At 38.2% G+C, this 18791-nt stretch overlaps 1 protein-coding gene across 1 annotated transcript in view; it reads right to left on the bottom strand.

Moving 5' to 3' along the window:
* LOC126199509 (myrosinase 1-like) overlaps positions 1 to 14844 on the bottom strand; it is a 32271-nt gene extending 17427 nt beyond the window's left edge. Inside the window, exons 1-5 of the mRNA XM_049936431.1 lie at positions 14790 to 14844; positions 14452 to 14582; positions 11394 to 11456; positions 4652 to 4774; positions 4408 to 4568 (exon numbers count right to left, since the gene is read on the bottom strand). Of these exons, the coding sequence (XP_049792388.1) occupies positions 4408 to 4568; positions 4652 to 4774; positions 11394 to 11456; positions 14452 to 14582; positions 14790 to 14844 (533 nt within the window). The remainder of the gene's footprint in view (positions 1 to 4407; positions 4569 to 4651; positions 4775 to 11393; positions 11457 to 14451; positions 14583 to 14789) is intronic.
* Positions 14845 to 18791: the final 3947 nt, after the last annotated feature.

Below are 18791 nucleotides of genomic sequence, written 5' to 3'. Positions count from 1 at the left end.
GGTGCATCATCAAATGTAGTCTGTACGAGGTAACAGACAGAAAGTCATGTAAGGCAATAAAATGTAACTAAAATGAAAAGATATAGTGCATGAAGATATTCACAAAATTATGTTCTAATCGAGAAAAGAAAATAGGATGACCAAGCGTTGATAGTAATTTTACCCTAAGTAGCAGACGTTAGTTATAAATTAGCCTAAAACAACATAGTACCCTCACTTGATACCTAGAAAGAGCAAAAACTAAAATGAGAACTTAGTAATAACAAACTATCTGGTAGGTAAAATACTACTAAATTTCACTCACTGCAAGTATCAGTATATGGGGAGCTAACGGTTTCCCACATACCGAAAAGTGATCAAAAACCGATAGTATTAGATCATTTACGGGATTATGTAAAATTAAGCAGCATCGATCCCTCATTTACCTAAAAAGAATTGAAAAACATTATGCTAAAATCAGTTATTGAATCTCAAATTGTGGCTCATTCCCCAAAAAATCCAACATAAAGCTGATATTAGCTAATCATGAAACTGTCACTAAGTTAAACAACAGCGCAATTGGCAGAAAGAAGCGATTACAGCCAGGAAGCGTGAAGCTGCACTCACCAGAACAAGCGCGCGCACTGGATGTGTTCTGACAGGCGGAGTCTCGAGACGGACCTGGGGAAGCGCCATGTAGCGACATGGAGAGAAAGTTCATGTCGAGCGCTTATGCGCATCCGCGGATGGCTAGACATGTAGAGCGACAACTGGGCTGGCTGACCAATTACAATGTGCTAATAACTGACGTAAATTCTTAAAAACCATTGTTGGTGTCAATTTCGCCCAGAAAAGCAGCTCGTTAGTAATATTAAAACTTCTAAACTATATCACATAACGATAATTTACAAAAAAGTTAAGTTCTAGACTAGCGTCATGCCCTTTACAGGAGTCGTGCTTGATTTAAAATCCAGTATGAGGCAGGAAAACTCATTACATAAGGTAATTTAAAAGTTTATTTAAAAAATAACACTAAAAACGCAATAAAGCGGTTACTATACATAAACTCACCGATGTAAGACTGTAGAGCGATTCGATGAAAGTAAATAAATTCTACCGCATGAAGTATCGATCCACGAAAAATTATGATACCAAAACTAGGATTACAATTTAGGAGACTTTGTGCTGCGTAATCATGTTCTCTCTCAACAAAATGTCTTGTACCCAGTTGGAAACTAAAAGGACCCATCAACTTAGCACACACACCATCTACGCATGTTGGTGTGAATTCCTTAAAAGGCCCATGGCACTTGGTCCGATTGATATGTAATGCGCGTTGATACTTTGCACCTATATATGTGAAAGACTACAATCTATTGGTTATGAACTGCAGATTAAAACTGAAGAAACTGCAAAAAGGTGGGAATTTAAGGAGATGGGACCTGGATAAACTGACTAAACCAGAGGTTGTACAGTGTTTCAGGGAGAGCATAAGGGAACAATTGACAGCAGCGGGGGAAATAAGTACAGTAGAAGAAGAATGGGTAGCTCTGAGAGATGAAGTAGTGAAGGCAGCAGAGGATCAAGTAGGTAAAAAGACGAGGGCTAGTAGAAATCCTTGGGTAACAGAAGGTACATTGAATTTAGTTGATGAAAGGAGAAAATATAAAAATGCAGTAAATGAAGCAGGCAAAAAGGAATACAAACGTCTCAAAAATGAGATCGACAGGAAGTGCAAAATGGCTAAGCAGGCATGGCTAGAGAACAAATGTAAGGATGTAGAGGCTTATCTCACTAGGCGTAAGATAGATACTGCCTACAGGAAAAGTAAAGAGATGTTTGGAGAAAATAGAACCACTTGTATGAATATCTGTTTTTACCAAAGAAGGGAAAGCAGAAAGATGGAAGGAGTATATAGAGGGTCTATACAAGGGCGATGTACTTGAGCAAAATATTATAGAAATTGAAGAGAATGTAGATGAAGATGAAATGGGAGATACGATACTGCATGAAGAGTTTGACAGAGCACTGAAAGACCTGAGCCAAAACAAGGCCCCGGGAGTAGACAACATTCCATGAGAACTACTGGCGGCCTTGGGAGAGATAGTCCTGACAAAACTCTACCATCTGGTGAGCAAGATGTATGAGACAGGCGAAGTACCCTCAGACTTCATGAAGAATATAATAATTCCAATCGCAAAGAAAGCAGGTGTTGACAGATGTAAAAATTACAGAACTATCAGTTTAATAAGTCACAGCTGCAAAATACTAACACGAATTCTTTTCAGACGAATGAAAAAACTGGTAGAAGCCGACATCGGGGAAGATCAGTTTGCATTCCGTAGAAATATTGGAACACGTGAGGCAATACTGACCTTACGACTTATCTTAGAAGAAAGATTAAGGAAAGGCAAACCTACGTTTCTAGCATTTGTAGACTTAGAGAAAGCTTTTGACAATGTTGACTGGAATACTCTCTTCCAAATTCTAAAGGTGGCAGGGGTAAAATACAGGGAGCGAAAGGCTATTTACAATTAGTACAGAAACCAGATGGCAGTTATAAGAGTCGAAGGACATGAAAGGGAAGCAGTGGTTGGGAAGTGAGTGAGACAGGGTTGTAGCCTCTCCCAGATGTTATTCAATCTGTATATTGAGCTAGCAGTAAAGGAAACAAAAGAAAAATTCGGAGTAGGTATTAAAATCCATGGAGAAGAAATAAAAACTTTGACGTTCGCCGATGACATTGTAATTCTGTCAGAGACAGCAAAGGACTTGGAAGAGCAGTTGAACGGAATGGATAGTGTCTTGAAATCAGGGTATAAGATGAACATCAACAAAAGCAAAACGAGGATAACGGAATGTAGTCGAATTAAGTCGGGTGATGCTGAGGGAATTAGATTAGGAAATGAGACACTTAAAGCAGTAAAGGAGTTTTGCTATTTGGGGAGCATACTAACTGATGATGGTCGAAGTAGAGAGGATATAAAATGTAGACTGGCAATGGCAAGGAAAGCGTTTCTGAAGAAGAGAAATTTGTTAACATCGAGTATAGATTTAAGTGTAAGGAAGTCGTTTCTGAAAGTATTTGTATGGAGTGTAGCCATGTATGGAAGTGAAACATGGACGATAAATATTTTAGACAAGAAGAGAATAGAAGCTTTTGAAATGTGGTGCTACAGAAGAATGCTGAAATTAGGTGGGTAGATCACATAACTAAAGAGGAGGTATTGAATAGAATTGGGGAGAAGAGGAGTTCGTTGCACAACTTGACGAGAAGAAGGGACCAGTTGGTAGGACATGTTCTGAGGCATCAAGGGATCACAAATTTAGCATTGGAGGGCAGCATGGAGGGTAAAAATCGTAGAGGGAGACCAAGAGATGAATACACTAAGCAGATTCAGAAGGATGTAGGTTGCAGTAGGTACTGGGAGATGAAGAAACTTGCACAGGATAGGGTAGCATGGAGAGCTGCATCAAACCAGTCTCAGGACTGAAGACCACAACAACATGTTGGTTGGTTGGTTTGGGGAAGGAGACCAGACAGCGAGGTCATCGGTCTCATCGGATTAGGGAAGTATGGGGAAGGAAGTCGGCCGTGCCCTTTGAAAGGAACCATCCCGGCATTTGCCTGGAGCGATTTAGGGAAATCACGGAAAACCTAAATCAGGATGGCCGGACGCGGGATTGAACCGTCGTCCTCCCGAATGCGAGTCCAGTGTCTAACCACTGCGCCACCTCGCTCGGTACAACAACATGTGAAAATATATATTTCGATCAAAATTACACTTGGCCCCTTTGATACTTCAACGCTGCTAATGATGATTTCGTTGGGTCAAATGGAAACGTTAGTTTTGGAGCCCTGTTTTCAACAATTTACACTGATAATTATGCTCCGAATCCCTTACACCTGAACAAGTATTGCACTCCGTCGTCATATCTGCCACAGATCGTGCCTGTTCTGTTTTAAAGAGAGGAGAACCCTCTGACGTCCATATTAGATGATGATGCACGAACGTCCACCAACTTGCTGTCTACTCGAGTGTTCACTAACATTCAGCCACTTTCCATAGATGTTCATGAAAGCTGCAAGTCCACAGCCGAGCAGATTCACGTTTACGAGCTGTTTGTTCCCAGGCGCCACGTCATAAAATTCTTCCCCTCGTACAAGTCACTTAAATATATCAGTGGCTTTCTCCGCTTGTGACCCTCATCGGCGCTCGAATTATTCCCTGATCATCTCCGATCTACTTTCATGTATCCCTTTGTCGCAGCATTTGCCACAACTCCACCAATCGATATTCAGAATTGGGTGGGCAGTGGTCACAATGTTTTGGTTCATATGTCTGTTTATCTGACTGAACTTTAATAAGCACGAGGAATGCCCTCCATGTTGTCACGAGGCACTGACCGTTCTGCGAGGTTCTGTACTGTTCGTTGTACAGGTGCCACACCCGTGCGTGGGCTTTGATGACGGTGTGTGTTGCCAGGTAGTCTCCGATGCCCGATGCTGGCTGAGAGGGGGCGACTTCGTTCACCGCGTAGCCGTTTACCAAACCAGCTGGAGCATTGATTGTGATCCACCATTTCACCTACGGAATAATAACCCGTAATTATGCTTACAGGTAACGTGAACGTGAGACAAGGCTGTAAGTACTTTCAAACATTAACTTACCCTGACTCCAAAGTTATCGAACAGTATCCTGACGTATTCAACGAAGTAGTCGACCAGCAACTCGTTGGACCAGCCTCCGATGTACTGCAGTGCTTGCGGAAGGTCCCAGTGGTACATTGTTACCTGCAGGCGATGTACAATAGTGTCAAACTTTGTGATTCGGGATAGAGAAAATATTTTTGATGAAGCAATTAGAGCCACGTGATTATGCCTTGAGGTGCTCTGGGCGGCTGAAAAGTGAGGCAAACTGGTGTTTCTTTCAGGATTTCTGTTATTTTTGTTTGGCGACTGGTATTTCACGGATTTATGATGATTCTTACCTGATACTATAATCACAAAGAGAGTACTGACTTTGATAAGAAACAGATTAAGTCTGTAATTGTCGCAGAGTATGAACTTAAACGCAAAGTTGAGCAGACAGCAAGAACGATCAAAGGATCCTATCTGTACAATGAATGGCGGCCAAACATTACGTTGACGTGCGGGAAACGTGTTTGCTTCGTCATCAGGTTTGTCCAAGTTATTCATATCTGGCTGGAATGGTAATTCTGTGCTGCACTGCTTCATATATAGCTTGATATGTTAATTACAGTTGTTCCTACAGTAACAACTCCAAGTCTAAGATGACGTTGGATCCTGTCTTCATTGTATATTTTTCAGCATCCATTAAGTATGTGGATCAATGGGAAAATACGATTCCAAACACTAAACTGCTGAAAAACTATGTAGTGGAGCAGAAAAAGCAGCAACGGTGTGAGAGAGAAACGGTTGGTTACTTGGAGTCGGATATTATCCGTGGTGTTACCAATAGGTCATTTAAGTGTACAATGTGAGTAGGAATACAATGGCGACTCTAGAACAGATTTATGCTTCGACCTTTTGTAGCCTTTATGCAGGGGCAGGGGTCAATGTCGTTTACCGCTGACCTAGACTCGTCCTTATCAATGACATCATCAATCAATAAAATCAATCGATCAAAAAGTAAGTAAAGTAAGTTTCAAAAATCCAACTAGCTCAATCGTCCTTTATACACATCCACAATCCTTCTCCTCTCTCCAGCGCATCAGAGCATAGTTTTAAAACGATATGAAAAGTCCAGTCAGAAAGCAGGTTCCATAAATAAATTTAAAAAAATATCCAAGATGGAGGAGCTAGTAAACTAGGCTTGATACTCCATGCCCCCTCCCTCTCCTATTGCCAACCAATCAGAGCACAGTGCTGAAAGCATCGGTAAAGAGGCACAAATTTGAAATATTTTCGAGATATTTACATAAACCCGCATAAAGACACTTTGCATAACGTAACACCTTTCTTCCTCTATTCTCCAGTCTGAGCTTAGTATTTTAACTGTCATTAAAATGAAAGAGTCAATGACAGTGAGACATAATCATCGGTGTGCTCTAAAGAATTAGAAATATTTATAAAAAATATTACATTTGAACGATTTTCATGTCTAAAATACCGTAATCATGCTAAAAATGTTCATTATTGACTTCAATAAGTTGTCTCTCAAATGGCTCATCAGTCACATCAGTAAATTTCATCAGAAATGATATACCATTCGCTTTGGAACACTGAAACTAGTAGCTAATATATACTACATAGATAATTAAACGTCAGCATTTGCTTATAAATGTAACTAACGAACTGGTAACACATAGTTGCTGAAGACGTGTTTCACTTTAAACATAGCAGTACCAACATATTTTCCTGTAACGTGTTACACCAAGACGGTGGATGGGCGGGTACATTACTCCCATACAAAAAATTTCAAAGTAGAAATATCGTTCATTTGCTATTAATTTAATTTAGAACACGCTTTTCAAATAGGTACTAATGCACAATTATGGTCCACAGCATGAAAATATTTTTAGCAAAGTCTTAGCAAAACCAATGCATTTCGCCTAATGTGTACATCAGGGAGAGAGGTGCGTCATGGCCAGCGCTAAATTTTTTAACTATTCAAGACATACAAGCATAAGAAAGACCCTGAACGTGAAAATATGAATGACATTTGATGTAAACTATCACATTCCTTACTAAAACATAAATTTTCGGGTTAAATTTTACTGATGATTTCAAAAAACCATTAAAAACAATAAATATTTTTTCAGAATTTCAAAATATAAGTCACATGACTAGATTACAGTAATGTCAAAAGGTGGGCATGAATGCCAATCTAGGTACTCGTGGGTACTCGTGGCATACAATTATCTTTTAGTTTATGTGCCATCTCTTACTGTCACCAACGGATGTCTGTACTGATAATCCAATTAAAATTTCGAGCTACGTACCACGAATTGTGTGTGGCACAGCACAAACTTAAATAAATTATTTTCCATATTCATGATACTTGTCAAATGTCACAATATTTTTTTTAAGTCTGTAAAAATGCATTAACAAAGAAAGAAAGTTAAATGTTTACATTAAACTACTGTCAAGAACATGACTATAAACTCTAACCTAAGTTCTCCAACGTTATTTTTTCTGCAGTGGACATTTTGCAGATGGCATGCATTCATGGTCAAGGAAGTTTGTGCGCTAAAACTGGAGGAGAGTTATATCTAAGTCTGCTAGTATAAAGAAGAGAATTCCACTAACAATAATGATATATTTTTGTAGTTAAGAATGTAAAAACATGTACATTAACTATACATAATATTTGTCAAATCCGCTTTTTGAGACTGATTTTATTGCAACAAATGTGCTTTTAGTGTAGCTAAACTAGGCACCTGACACACAGTACATGTTGAAAGGGAAGAAACGCATATAATGCAAACAGAAAAGTAACTGATTGGAAAGAAAAGCACTCCTATGTTTTCTTGGAAACAAATACTAAACATGGAAGCCTTGTCAAAAGCCCTTAAAGTCACTTGCTGTTTCGATGACCAAGCTGTTGCTGCTTTTGGGAAAACAATCAATATCAGCTGCGTCATTCGCTGAAATGAGCTTGTTTTGGTTCTGACATGTAGTTCTACAAAATCTTTACTCTTCCCAAGAGCCACAGACAAACACTTCAGAAACCCCAGAGTATATTTAACGCATGGATCGTCCATTTATTTCCAACATTTCAAGGCTCCAACGCAATGGAAACACGCAGTTTGATCTTCAGTACGAGTGCAAAAGAATTCAGCTTCACGTTTTTGGCCTGGACGCTGTCTGATAGCTGAGGACGAATCAATGAACGATGCTAATCTCACCTCATATATCTTTTATACAGGATGTGCTAACCTTATGTAGGTGTGAATGTTTCACACATTATGCGTTGAATAGGAACACTGCGTTGGTTCAGGAGGTGAATGTGTGTGTTTATTTCCATTCCAGGTGAGGATGCATCCCATATCATGTGTTGAACTGCACACTGGTGAAACGATAGCAGCAGTTTGTATTCAGTTATAGATAAGCTTTTCCCCATACTTGGCAAATTATGACATGCTTGGAGATTACATCAGTGTGCATGAGTATATATCAACAAGTCTAAAATAATGGTGACTTAGCAAGCTGAGAAATGTTCTGACACGCTATGACAAGCAAACTCAAGTTGTGGCTGGCCAAATCTTTACTTGTTCCCACATTGCAGTGGGTGTCAGCTATTGGAGGGATTGTATTCCACCTGTAACATATTGTTACCTGGGCAACTTACCGCTGTGTAAATGACACATTTATTGTGATGTAACAGATGTGGAAATATTATTTGTAGTAGTATTCCTCAGCTAAGTATGCAAGTGTTGGGGAGTGGACTTCCAAAAAATTTCTAGCCTCACATAAAAACCAGGAGGGGATTTTGTCCTGGAATTTCTTTTCTCCACCAGTTTCCCATTGTGCAGCCTCCTCTTTATCATTCTGATTTCCGGGAAACATGATCTCAAAAGCATACCTGAGCAGGTTCTTATGGGAGACGTGCTGCCTTAAATTTTGTGTTATGGGCAAATTAATTGCAGCAAACGAGATTAAAACATCAACATTTATTGGAATTATTGTACGAAGTCCTAGAGAATTCTAGAGTAACAATGACTGCATCAACATGTTGTGGCATCAAGGAAGAAAGATATACTATCATTGTGTTTGGAAAATAATGCAATCCACCATGTCACTCGCGGTGGCGAGCGCTGCCGTCCTCTGTATTTAAAAGGTGTAGTGTGAGCTGCCTTGCCTGTTATTTGGATTTCGAGTGAGTAAGTGTGTTGGTACAGTTCACAATAAGTTGTCTCATACTAATGATTATGCAACATCAAGGTAAGTGCTAAAAATAAAAACAGTCGCGATCTCGTTTCCAAATTTTTAATTTGTTAGCAATCGATTTCGGCCCTTTTCTCAGAAAAGTTGCTAAGAAATAAAAAATCTGAAAATCCGATAGAGAAGGCTTGTATTTGATTTTTAGTATTTTATACCGACTGCTGTGCTCCAAATACGGAATGATTTCTGACACTTTAAAATCAAGGTACGTCCTAATTTGTATCACAGAGATATTAATGATTTTAAACGAACAGGGTAATGACAGTCACTACATAAACAGATCCACCCATTAGTATGCAGGGAAATCGTTGCCACCCGAGGGGGGATGGAACCCTCCTAGAGGGAATGATAGAGAGCTACGGGGAATGGTGGCCACTGAAGGTGCAATGGTGGCTACCCAAAGTGAATGGTAGACACATAGCAGGAATGATTAACACCCAGTGAAATGACCATTATAATGCTAGCAGTATTTAGTTTTTTACTTTTCAAATGGGTAAAACTCATGTGATATCATCATTCTCCATCATGTCAGAAAGGTCCATCCTTCCGCTTAAGGGAATCGTGGGCACCACGTTAAACTACCGTCAATGTCCTATTAGTACCACTGATCTTAATGATTAAGATAGAGAAAATATATAGAAGAAAGACAGAGAAAGCTGAATAGACTGCAACAGATTTGAAAAATGTGAAACCAGCTGTCGTTGAAAGTTTATCGATTTGAAAGGCTAATGTAAATTTTAATTTAATTTGTAGCATAGTGCAGATCAGATTCAGGGGTCGTAATGAAGTACCCAACCTCACGAAGGAACTGTGTCCATAGGTAGAGATGTTAATGATATATTAGTCTCAGTTTCAGATTCTAATCCAGCTGTGTCATACCTTGGATACAAAAAATCTCACCAGGTTCTGGCTGAGGGGAAGATATGATTTAAAAAGCATGCAATTCAACTTCCGATTAGACTCGTGTCCCATAGACCAGAATAATCATTCCAAAAGAAGCAGATGTGGATATTAATAATGTATATTTATGAAAACAGAAGTTCGAGAAGAATAACGTGAACACTGTGAGGAAGGTGGGTAATTACAATGATGGAAAAGAGGAAGGTGGTTATTATGACAGTTATGAAGAAGAAGAAGAAGAAGAAGAAGGGAATTATTATGATGACGTTCACAATTGGAAAACCACGTGCAAATATAGACCGGAATAAATTGGTGGAGCAGTTGGTTTTCTCGTTAGTTGTGAAACAGGGTGATTATAATTCGCATGATAATAAAATACTATCTACTGAAGAGGAGCTTCATGAAGCATGGAACAAAGCATGAAGTTGCGGGAAAAGGAGTTGGATATGAGAATTTTAAGGTTCAACTAAGATGGTGACGAGAACGTGTAAATATTTTCATAAAATGTTGTCACTCACGACTTCGGTAAATCGTACCTGTAAGTCAGATCCCCAGTAGTGTTCTAGATGAATGTATTGTTGTGTATATTTTAATTATCTTTATAGACAATTTAGGTGGAAAAATAACTAATTTGCTTGCAAAATGTGTGGAACTTTCTGTGGTTTTTAGCTGTGAGGTCAATTTTGGTGCATTTTAAGCTGTAAGACAGATCTGCAGTAATATTCATATGTGACCAGTTCTTACCTGTTGAGATGAATTTAATGCATGGCACTTAAATCGAACTACAATCTTCTCAAACCTATAATTTAAGTAGTGCCGAAAAGCAAGCTGCATTTATTTTAATAAGTAATAAAGATATTTTAGGTGCTGGAATACTTAATTTGAAGCTGCATTCCGCTTGCAAAATTCGTGATATACATACAGTACAATAAGAGATAAATGACTTAATCAAATATTTTTATTTCTGAGGTATTTAACGTGCCATTATCTTTGGAGAGGCCACATCTCTGTCTCTGTCTTTTGTCACTTTGTAGGTGAGAACGTAAAAATCATCTCAGTCTGCAGATTAATTGATGTATCGTAATAAAATACCTTCCTTCCCAAAATCTTATTGCGTGGTGGTGTTTTATTAGATGCTGGTGTGGTTGATTACAGTTTCTTAGAGTGGCATACTTCTGATTGTAGCAGATTCGTCAATCATTTGTAATAATTCGCATGGATTGCATTGTACTGATTTTTTCTAGTGTTACAATATCACCACTCTCCTTCGAAGAAGGTAGGTGATGACAATACACACCATCAGATTAAATACACTTTATGTTTCTGTACAGTGTACTAATGTAAAAATTCCACTTTATTGCACTCCTGACGCATTTTTTAGAACATTTCAGAATAATGTGGTGCTCTGTTGTATATTAAAACAAATATAGTATTGGAATAGAACTCTGAATGCTACCGTTTGTTGGTCAAGACAGACAACAGGAGCTTAAAACAGTACTAGATTTTATTTTACGTTTTTTAAATGTTGCAGAAAAGCTTTTAGAAAGTAAAAATCATCAAAAGTAAAGTTTGTGAATACGACTTACTTACATTCTTACTAACTTACCAGAGGCTGAATTCCGTTGGCGAGTAGCTCGTTGATGAGGTTGTTGTAGTAGTCGATACCAGCCTGGTTGATAACGTCGATGTCACCGGTGGGCAACACACGTGCTCAGGAAATCGAAAATCGGTATACGTTCACCTGTTCAATCACAAGGTATTACTGGTCGCGACAGAAAGATTGGGGGATTGATGGCTTATGTTTGGTTTCTAATTTATGTATTAATGATGAATTCAGTGAGTGGTACATATATTTAAAATTGAAAACTCGTACTCGGGCAGTATATTGGACGACGGTCCGGTAGAAGATTGAACAATGTGCCAGGAGTAATGGTTATGCGTTGATTAATAGATTTACGTTTTGACTTTAAAAAAAGAAAACTGAAAATGTGTAACATAAATTCACCTTGAGAATATTCTGTGAACGATTCTGAAGTTAATTGTTTGAATTCTGGAAACCTACAACTACTATGAAGATTTAGAAGTAGACAACGGTAGGCACGACGTATGTGACAAGGTAATTTGTGTAATAAGCCATAAAACCATCTCGCAAGTGTTAAACAGATGATTAGATACGACAGTGGACATTAAAAATTAAAACTAGTTCTCTAACTGCCATGACTTTGCTTGTGTTAGTCGAAAGAGCGAGTGGTCTTCTGAAAAAAATTCTTATTCAGTCGGTACCGAGTGACGAGTCATTACGCACTTAAACCACACAGGTTGTGTATGTATACAGAAATTCCTTTGCATTAAGTGCGTGATAACTCGTCACCCGGTAGCAATTGAGTAAGAATTTTTTTTCATAGAACCATGCACTGTTTCGACTAACACAAGTACAGGCATGGCAGTTAGAGAACCAGAACTAAATTGGTGGGACATAGTAACAGGAAATAAACAAGTAAAGACGGTAAATCATTGAACTTGTTACAGTACAATTTACGTTTCTGGGAAAAAATACTCTTTGGTAATAAAATAAGGTATCCGATTATAAAAACGCAATATTCTGCAGAAATATGTAAAATTAAGTGGGAAGACAGTGTATTATGGAATTGGACAATGTGATTATTATTCATACTGTGCTGTGTGAAAGTGAGGTTTTGGTTCTATGAAAGACAAAGGAACCTGCGATGAACAAATGAAAAACGTAAAGGACAGGATTATAGGTGGAAACACAAAGCTCTTTCTCATCACGGATGTAGAATGTTAATGTGATGAATAAAGCTTCTCAGAAATACCTGCAGCCAGACGCTTTAGGTGATGGTTGAGTTTTTAAAATTTGCACCATCACAAAAGGCGAATGGATGCAGTTATCCCCGAAAGTCTTTAAAAGGTATTAGTTCACACACAGAAGTACAGAAGAAAATTAATAGTGTCCTTACGAGGAATGCATCTCCATCCTTGTATCCAAAGGAATTATATGTACCGTACGAGGGATGAAGATCAATAGTAAGGACGACCAAGATAAATGTGAATAAGAACGGAAAACTGTGAGTAGCTACACAGACAACTATGAAGAAAATGTTTGTAAGAAGAGGAAGAGTAAACTTTCTTACTTGGTAGCTAATGGAATTAAGGAACAGGTCCACTTTACAGATCTACTAAACACAGATCGAAGTAACGCTACACAATAATAATCGTAATTTGATTGCCTCTTCCCACCTTGTTGCCGTACTCATTAGCAGACTGCAAATGTAACGATAGCTTAAAATTATACTATATTACTTGTTGATCTAACAAGCAACTGAATCTTAAAAAAAGAAGTCTGCGGTTTTCATTTTCGCTGTTGTCACTCCATGCATTTGCGTTAGCCTGAAAATCTACAATCCTCAATTTTACGAACTATTTCAGAGATACTATTGAATCTGTTGACTATAAAATAATCTCTTCACATTTTTCATTGGATACACTCATAATAAATTTTTCTCTTCGCGAAAACAAGTTATCTTGCTATTTTAAGGATTATTTTTTCTCCTTCTTACACCTCCAAAGAAGTTCTGTGTTCTAAAACCTTTCGGATATGAATGGCTGTCTGGAATTCGTGTCGTATGGAAGCATTTTCAAACTTTTTAAGTTCCTGTCACTAGAACCTTTGTGGCCCACGACATTCACACGGAAACGTTACGATCGCAGGCTGTCTCGACTAAATGGAAAATAGTAGCCTTCGATTTATTCGGCTGCCTTTTCTTCCTTTCCTAAGTAATTCGTAGTAACACGACAACACAAAAATTTTCCACAAGCAATTGTCACTAACATGGAACAATCGGAAATGTAACCCACAGAGGAATAGAGTAGGACTGTATCTCCATGTTTCTGGGGATTACGTCAATATGTATGAAAGTAGCTGTCAAGTATAGCAAAGAAGGACATGTGGATCACTGGTTAAAGCACTCACACACCTATGTGAGGAGCGGGGCTCAAATCTCCCCTCAGAACACAACTGCTTTTTCTGTATTTTGACCTAAATCGATTAACTCGACTTTCAGAAAGTTTTCTTTCCAAGTGACACCGAAGTTATCCCGTTTCATCCTTATCCGTTTTGGATCTTAGCTCCAAGTATAGTGAACTCTTTGTTGACGCAATAATCTCCCTTTCTTTCTTTTTGTATTACCGAAATTTTTTTACTTTGTTCTTCATTGTCTGTTACAACTGAACTAGTGCTGGAATGATCCTTGTAATTTATTTGAACCCTCTGACTGCTGACTAAGACAAACGTGTTCTTTCTTCTATAGCTCGAAAGGACGCCACATCTGTCAGTAACTGCAGTCTCCCCCGATATTAGATCTCCCAAGTCCTAGTTTTAAACAATTTTCGTGTAATTGAGGTTCACCATTTGATATGCTCTTAGGTTTTTATCCAAACCAAATTATCCCTGAAAATAAACGGACGCCCTATTTTCTAGGAAATATACTATTTCTGTAGTGTTAGAACACTTTGGCAAGCAAATTGGGTAATTAAATATGAACATTTTGTTATGTCGTATGAGTAGAAGAGAAAATGAAGCAGATGCTGAGTTGAAGTCTGCATAAGCAGACGTTAGTCTTTTTTGCTTTGGAAAGTGTACTTACGTTGAGTGCCCTCAGCATCTGCACGTCCTCCTGGTACTTGTGGTAAGAATCGCAGGCTACGTCCCCGGTGTCTCCTGTGGTGTATTCAGGATGGTTGTGGAAGACGTAGTCCTGAATGCTCTCTCCTTTACCTATGCAAACATGGTATATGACATAACCTGCTAACTATTGTCATGGAAGTTTATTATTGAGTTTATCGTAGAAAAACAACAACATGGAAGATACTGAAAGCGTCTGTTATTGTAAGCAGTAAGTATAATGGAACAAGTTTAAATACACAGTTTTCTTTTGTTCTTTGTTACTTTTCTGCGGAATACAGTTAATGCTTCTAAACTCACCGTCTTCATTCCAGGCTCCTTCGACTTGATACGCGGAGGCTACAGCCCCAAACATAAAGCCGTCAGGGAATCTATTAGTGGCTGTCTGTGCCGAAGCTACGGCCAAAACAGCCTAAGGGCGATCAGCAAACTCATGATTGGAAATTTTCAGTGTCTTTGTGTGAGCTGGTGCAAGGTCTATATATGTAATGTAGTTACGCTGTAATTTCGTAAGATGCTGCAAACCACTATATAGATTATATCTGATTGTTTTATGTTCACATCATTCAATTAGAGGATTTATTTAGGAATAGACACTGACGTAATATACAGGTACTTCTCACCGATGTTATCAGAGATGTCTAGAGAAAAACTTCCTGTCTGTGTGGTACGCAATGATATCAGTACAGGCTTTCTTATCTCTTGCGTTTGAATACTCTGGTTTGCTCCACAGGTGTGTTAGCAACAATGGTTCTGGAGAAAAGGAAAGTCGTCATCCATTTCAAGGAAATGACTGATCGCTTAGCTAAACACCAAGTCCAAATTATAAAGACAGAAATTATTTACATGTTTTGGGACAGTCCTATAAATGAATAAAATCCTATGAAAAAAAGTCTTCTAACTGAATGAAGAACGATGAAATTCGACAGATTTCGTTGATTTATTAGATTTTTGAAATGAGTTCCCTTGAAAGAAGTACTAAATTTAGGATGTTTGAAGAACAGCTTTCTGAGCGAAACGTGAAAACAGAACAAACTGAAAGATACGATCAAATGTTTTGTGAAATTATTTGTATAAAAGTAAGAAAGGAAATAAATTAGAGGAACATTTGAGACACTTTTGAATTATGCTCGAAAACACGCATAGTTAATGGGGGTCAGCTTGAGAATGTACGTCCACTTTGCAGATATTTGATTGATTCTCTACTGAAAAATTTTTGGCACTGATAAATTGCTGAAACTGTCCAATAGCTCTGAGCTTTTGTGACAGAAATATGTCCAGGCCACACAACAACAGACTGCACTACCAGTTTGCTCCCCCCTCCCCTCCATCCATCCCCCCTACTGTTTCACTCCCTGGTCGTTGTACATGGGGACCAGAACTGTTTTCTCCACACACGGATGTGAAGCTCAATATTTAGAAAGAAAGATGAAGCAAAACAGTTAATGTTCAAAATAAAATACTATGAAAACTTTTTGAATCGGTGTGGGATGATAATAACATGGAATGGACGACATTGGATTAGATTAGATTCAGTTTTTGTTCCATAGACTCAAAAAATTTGATGATTTTCTTGGGTGTGGAACATGTCAGAAAGTATAACACAAAAACATGAAACATTTGATGATAATACTTACTACCCTGATCATTTGTCACGAGATTGTTGAAATAGGTGAATACAATGCGGTAAACTGGAACAGCTAATATTTACAAAATTAACATGTTGTGAGAATGAGACATTGTTATGCACTATTAACAAATTTGTCATACACAAAATACCTAATCTTGACTGTTGTGACCAAATGCTATCAAAACTGTAATCTAACAGACAATTTTCTTAAACTGGCTTAACAGTCTCTGTTAAGATATTCATCTATAGAGTAGAAGATGTTGGCTATCAAAAAGTCTTTCAAACTCTGTTTAAACCATGCTTTATCTGAAACCAAGTTTTTAATGGTTGCTGGCAATTTATTGACAGTGTGTGTTCCTGAGTGCTAAACACTTTTTTGGACTAAGTTAAGTGATTTTAGGTCTTTATGTAGGTTGTTCTTATTCCTAGAATTGATACTATGGGCTGGAAATAGAGATGTATTACTTCAACAAATTTCATTAAGAAATAAATATACTGAGAAGCAGTGGTTAGAATACAAATTTCCTTGAACAGGTTTCTACATGATGTTATTGAATTTACACCACAAATGATTCTTATCACAGGCTTTTGCCCCCTAAAAACTTTTACTCAGTTTGATGAGCTGACCCAGAATATGATCTCATTTGATATAATAAAATGAAAGTAAGCAAAGAATGCAAGTTTTTTATACTTATATCTCCTACATCTGACATCATTCTCATTGCAAATACAGACTTGTTTAAGTGCTTAAGCAATTCTGACATATTCCCTTCGCAACTGAATTTATTATCAAGTTGTAATCCCAGAAATTTAACACTGTCAACCTCTTCGATCTGCATGTCTTCATCTGTTACACATTTGCTGAAAAGAAATGTCTTACAGGTTCTGAACTGCATGTAGTGGGTTTTCTCAAAGTTTAATGGCAGTGAATTAGCTTTAAACCACTTATTAATGTCAGCAAAAATTTGATCAGCAGCTATTTCTGTATCTGTGCTTGACTTGTTACTTATTGCAATGTTTGTATCATCTGCAAACGAAAAAACTTAGGATCTGGCAATGTAAGAGATGAGAGATCACTAATGTACACATGAAAATGCAATGGAACCAAGATGGAACCTTGAGGAACACCACATGTAATTAATTCCCAGTCAGATGAAGACTGACTGGTCAGTGCACAGCTATTTCGCAACAACACCCTTTGTTTCCTGTCAGACAGCTAAGATTTAAACCATTTTGAAGCATTGCTGGTGACACCATAATATTCTAATTTATTTAAGAAAATGCTGTGGTTCACACAGTCAAAGGCTTTTGACTTTTCACAGCAAATGCCAGTAGCCTCTAATGAATTTAATACATTCTCACTGTAAGTGTAAATAGCTTTATTTTTATCAGAACCCTTAACAAATCCAAACTGTGACTGGGACAATATATTATTTGTCATCAGATGCTTAAGGAGACGCTTGAACACAACCTTTCCAAATATTTTCAAGAAAGTTGGTAAAAGTTAAGCTGGTCGACAGTTTGATGGTATCTCTTTATCCCCCTTATTGTATAGAGGCTTAACGTCAGCATATTGTAGCTAGTATGGAAATATTCTGCTGCTAATAGATTGATTACATAAATAACTTAAGATAGAACTCAACTCGCTTGAGCACTCTTTGATTAACTTCGCTGTTATGTTACCATGCCCACTGGAACACTTAGATTTTAAGGGTTTTATGATCGATGCTACTTCTTTGAGAGACGTGAGGGTCATTTACATTCTACTGAAGTTATTTTTAAAGACTGGTCTCAGATACTCCACTGCACCATTCACCGAACCTGATAAACCCAAGCTGTCAGTAACAGAAATGAAGTACTTGTTTAAGAGTTTTGCAACACTGCATGCACTTACTACAAAAGTATCATTTATTTTTAGAGCTATCTGTTCCTCTTCCTTTTTGGCCCCACCTGTCTCTGTCTTCTCTATATCCCATACACATGTATGAATAAATAAGAGAACTGTACAGTCACCTTCACATCGTCGGTGATAAGTAAGAGAAGATTGGACTGACCACTCCATAGAGCAGTAATGACAGAGGGTAGGCTACCTAAAATAGCACTCGTAGGACAGTACATGGAACGAGAGGGAGAACCAAAAGTAGGTGGCGAGATAACAACCAGGAGGACACAGGTAGGATGAACACCAGCACCTAATGGACAAACAGAAATGGAAGACGGTGGTAAAGGAAGCGTAAGGTCCATAAGGCTCTTGTCACATCTAAACTAAAGTAACGAAAGTGATTATTAGGAGCGCTCGAAAGGATTTACACTATGTGATCAAGAGTATCCGGACACCTGGCTGAAAATGACTACCATCAGTAATGGTAGAATTCAGTGTGATGTTGACCCAATCTTAGCCTTGATGACAGCTTCAATTCTTGCAGGCATACGTTCAGTTAGGTGCTGGAAGATTTCTTGGAGAATGGCAACCCATTTTTCACGAGAGTTGCACTTAGGAGAATTATCGATGTCGGTCGGTGAGGCCTGGCACGAAGTCGGCGTTCCAAAACATCCCAAATGTGTTCTATAGGATTCAGGCCAGGACTCTGTACAGGCCAGTTCATTACAGGGATGTTATTGTCGTGTAACCACTCCGCCATAGGCCTTGTATTATGAACGGGTGCTTGATC

This window comes from Schistocerca nitens, chromosome 8, assembly GCF_023898315.1.
Source record: "Schistocerca nitens isolate TAMUIC-IGC-003100 chromosome 8, iqSchNite1.1, whole genome shotgun sequence".
Lineage (NCBI taxonomy): Eukaryota > Metazoa > Arthropoda > Insecta > Orthoptera > Acrididae > Schistocerca > Schistocerca nitens.
This window is presented reverse-complemented; position numbering and strand designations above follow the sequence as displayed.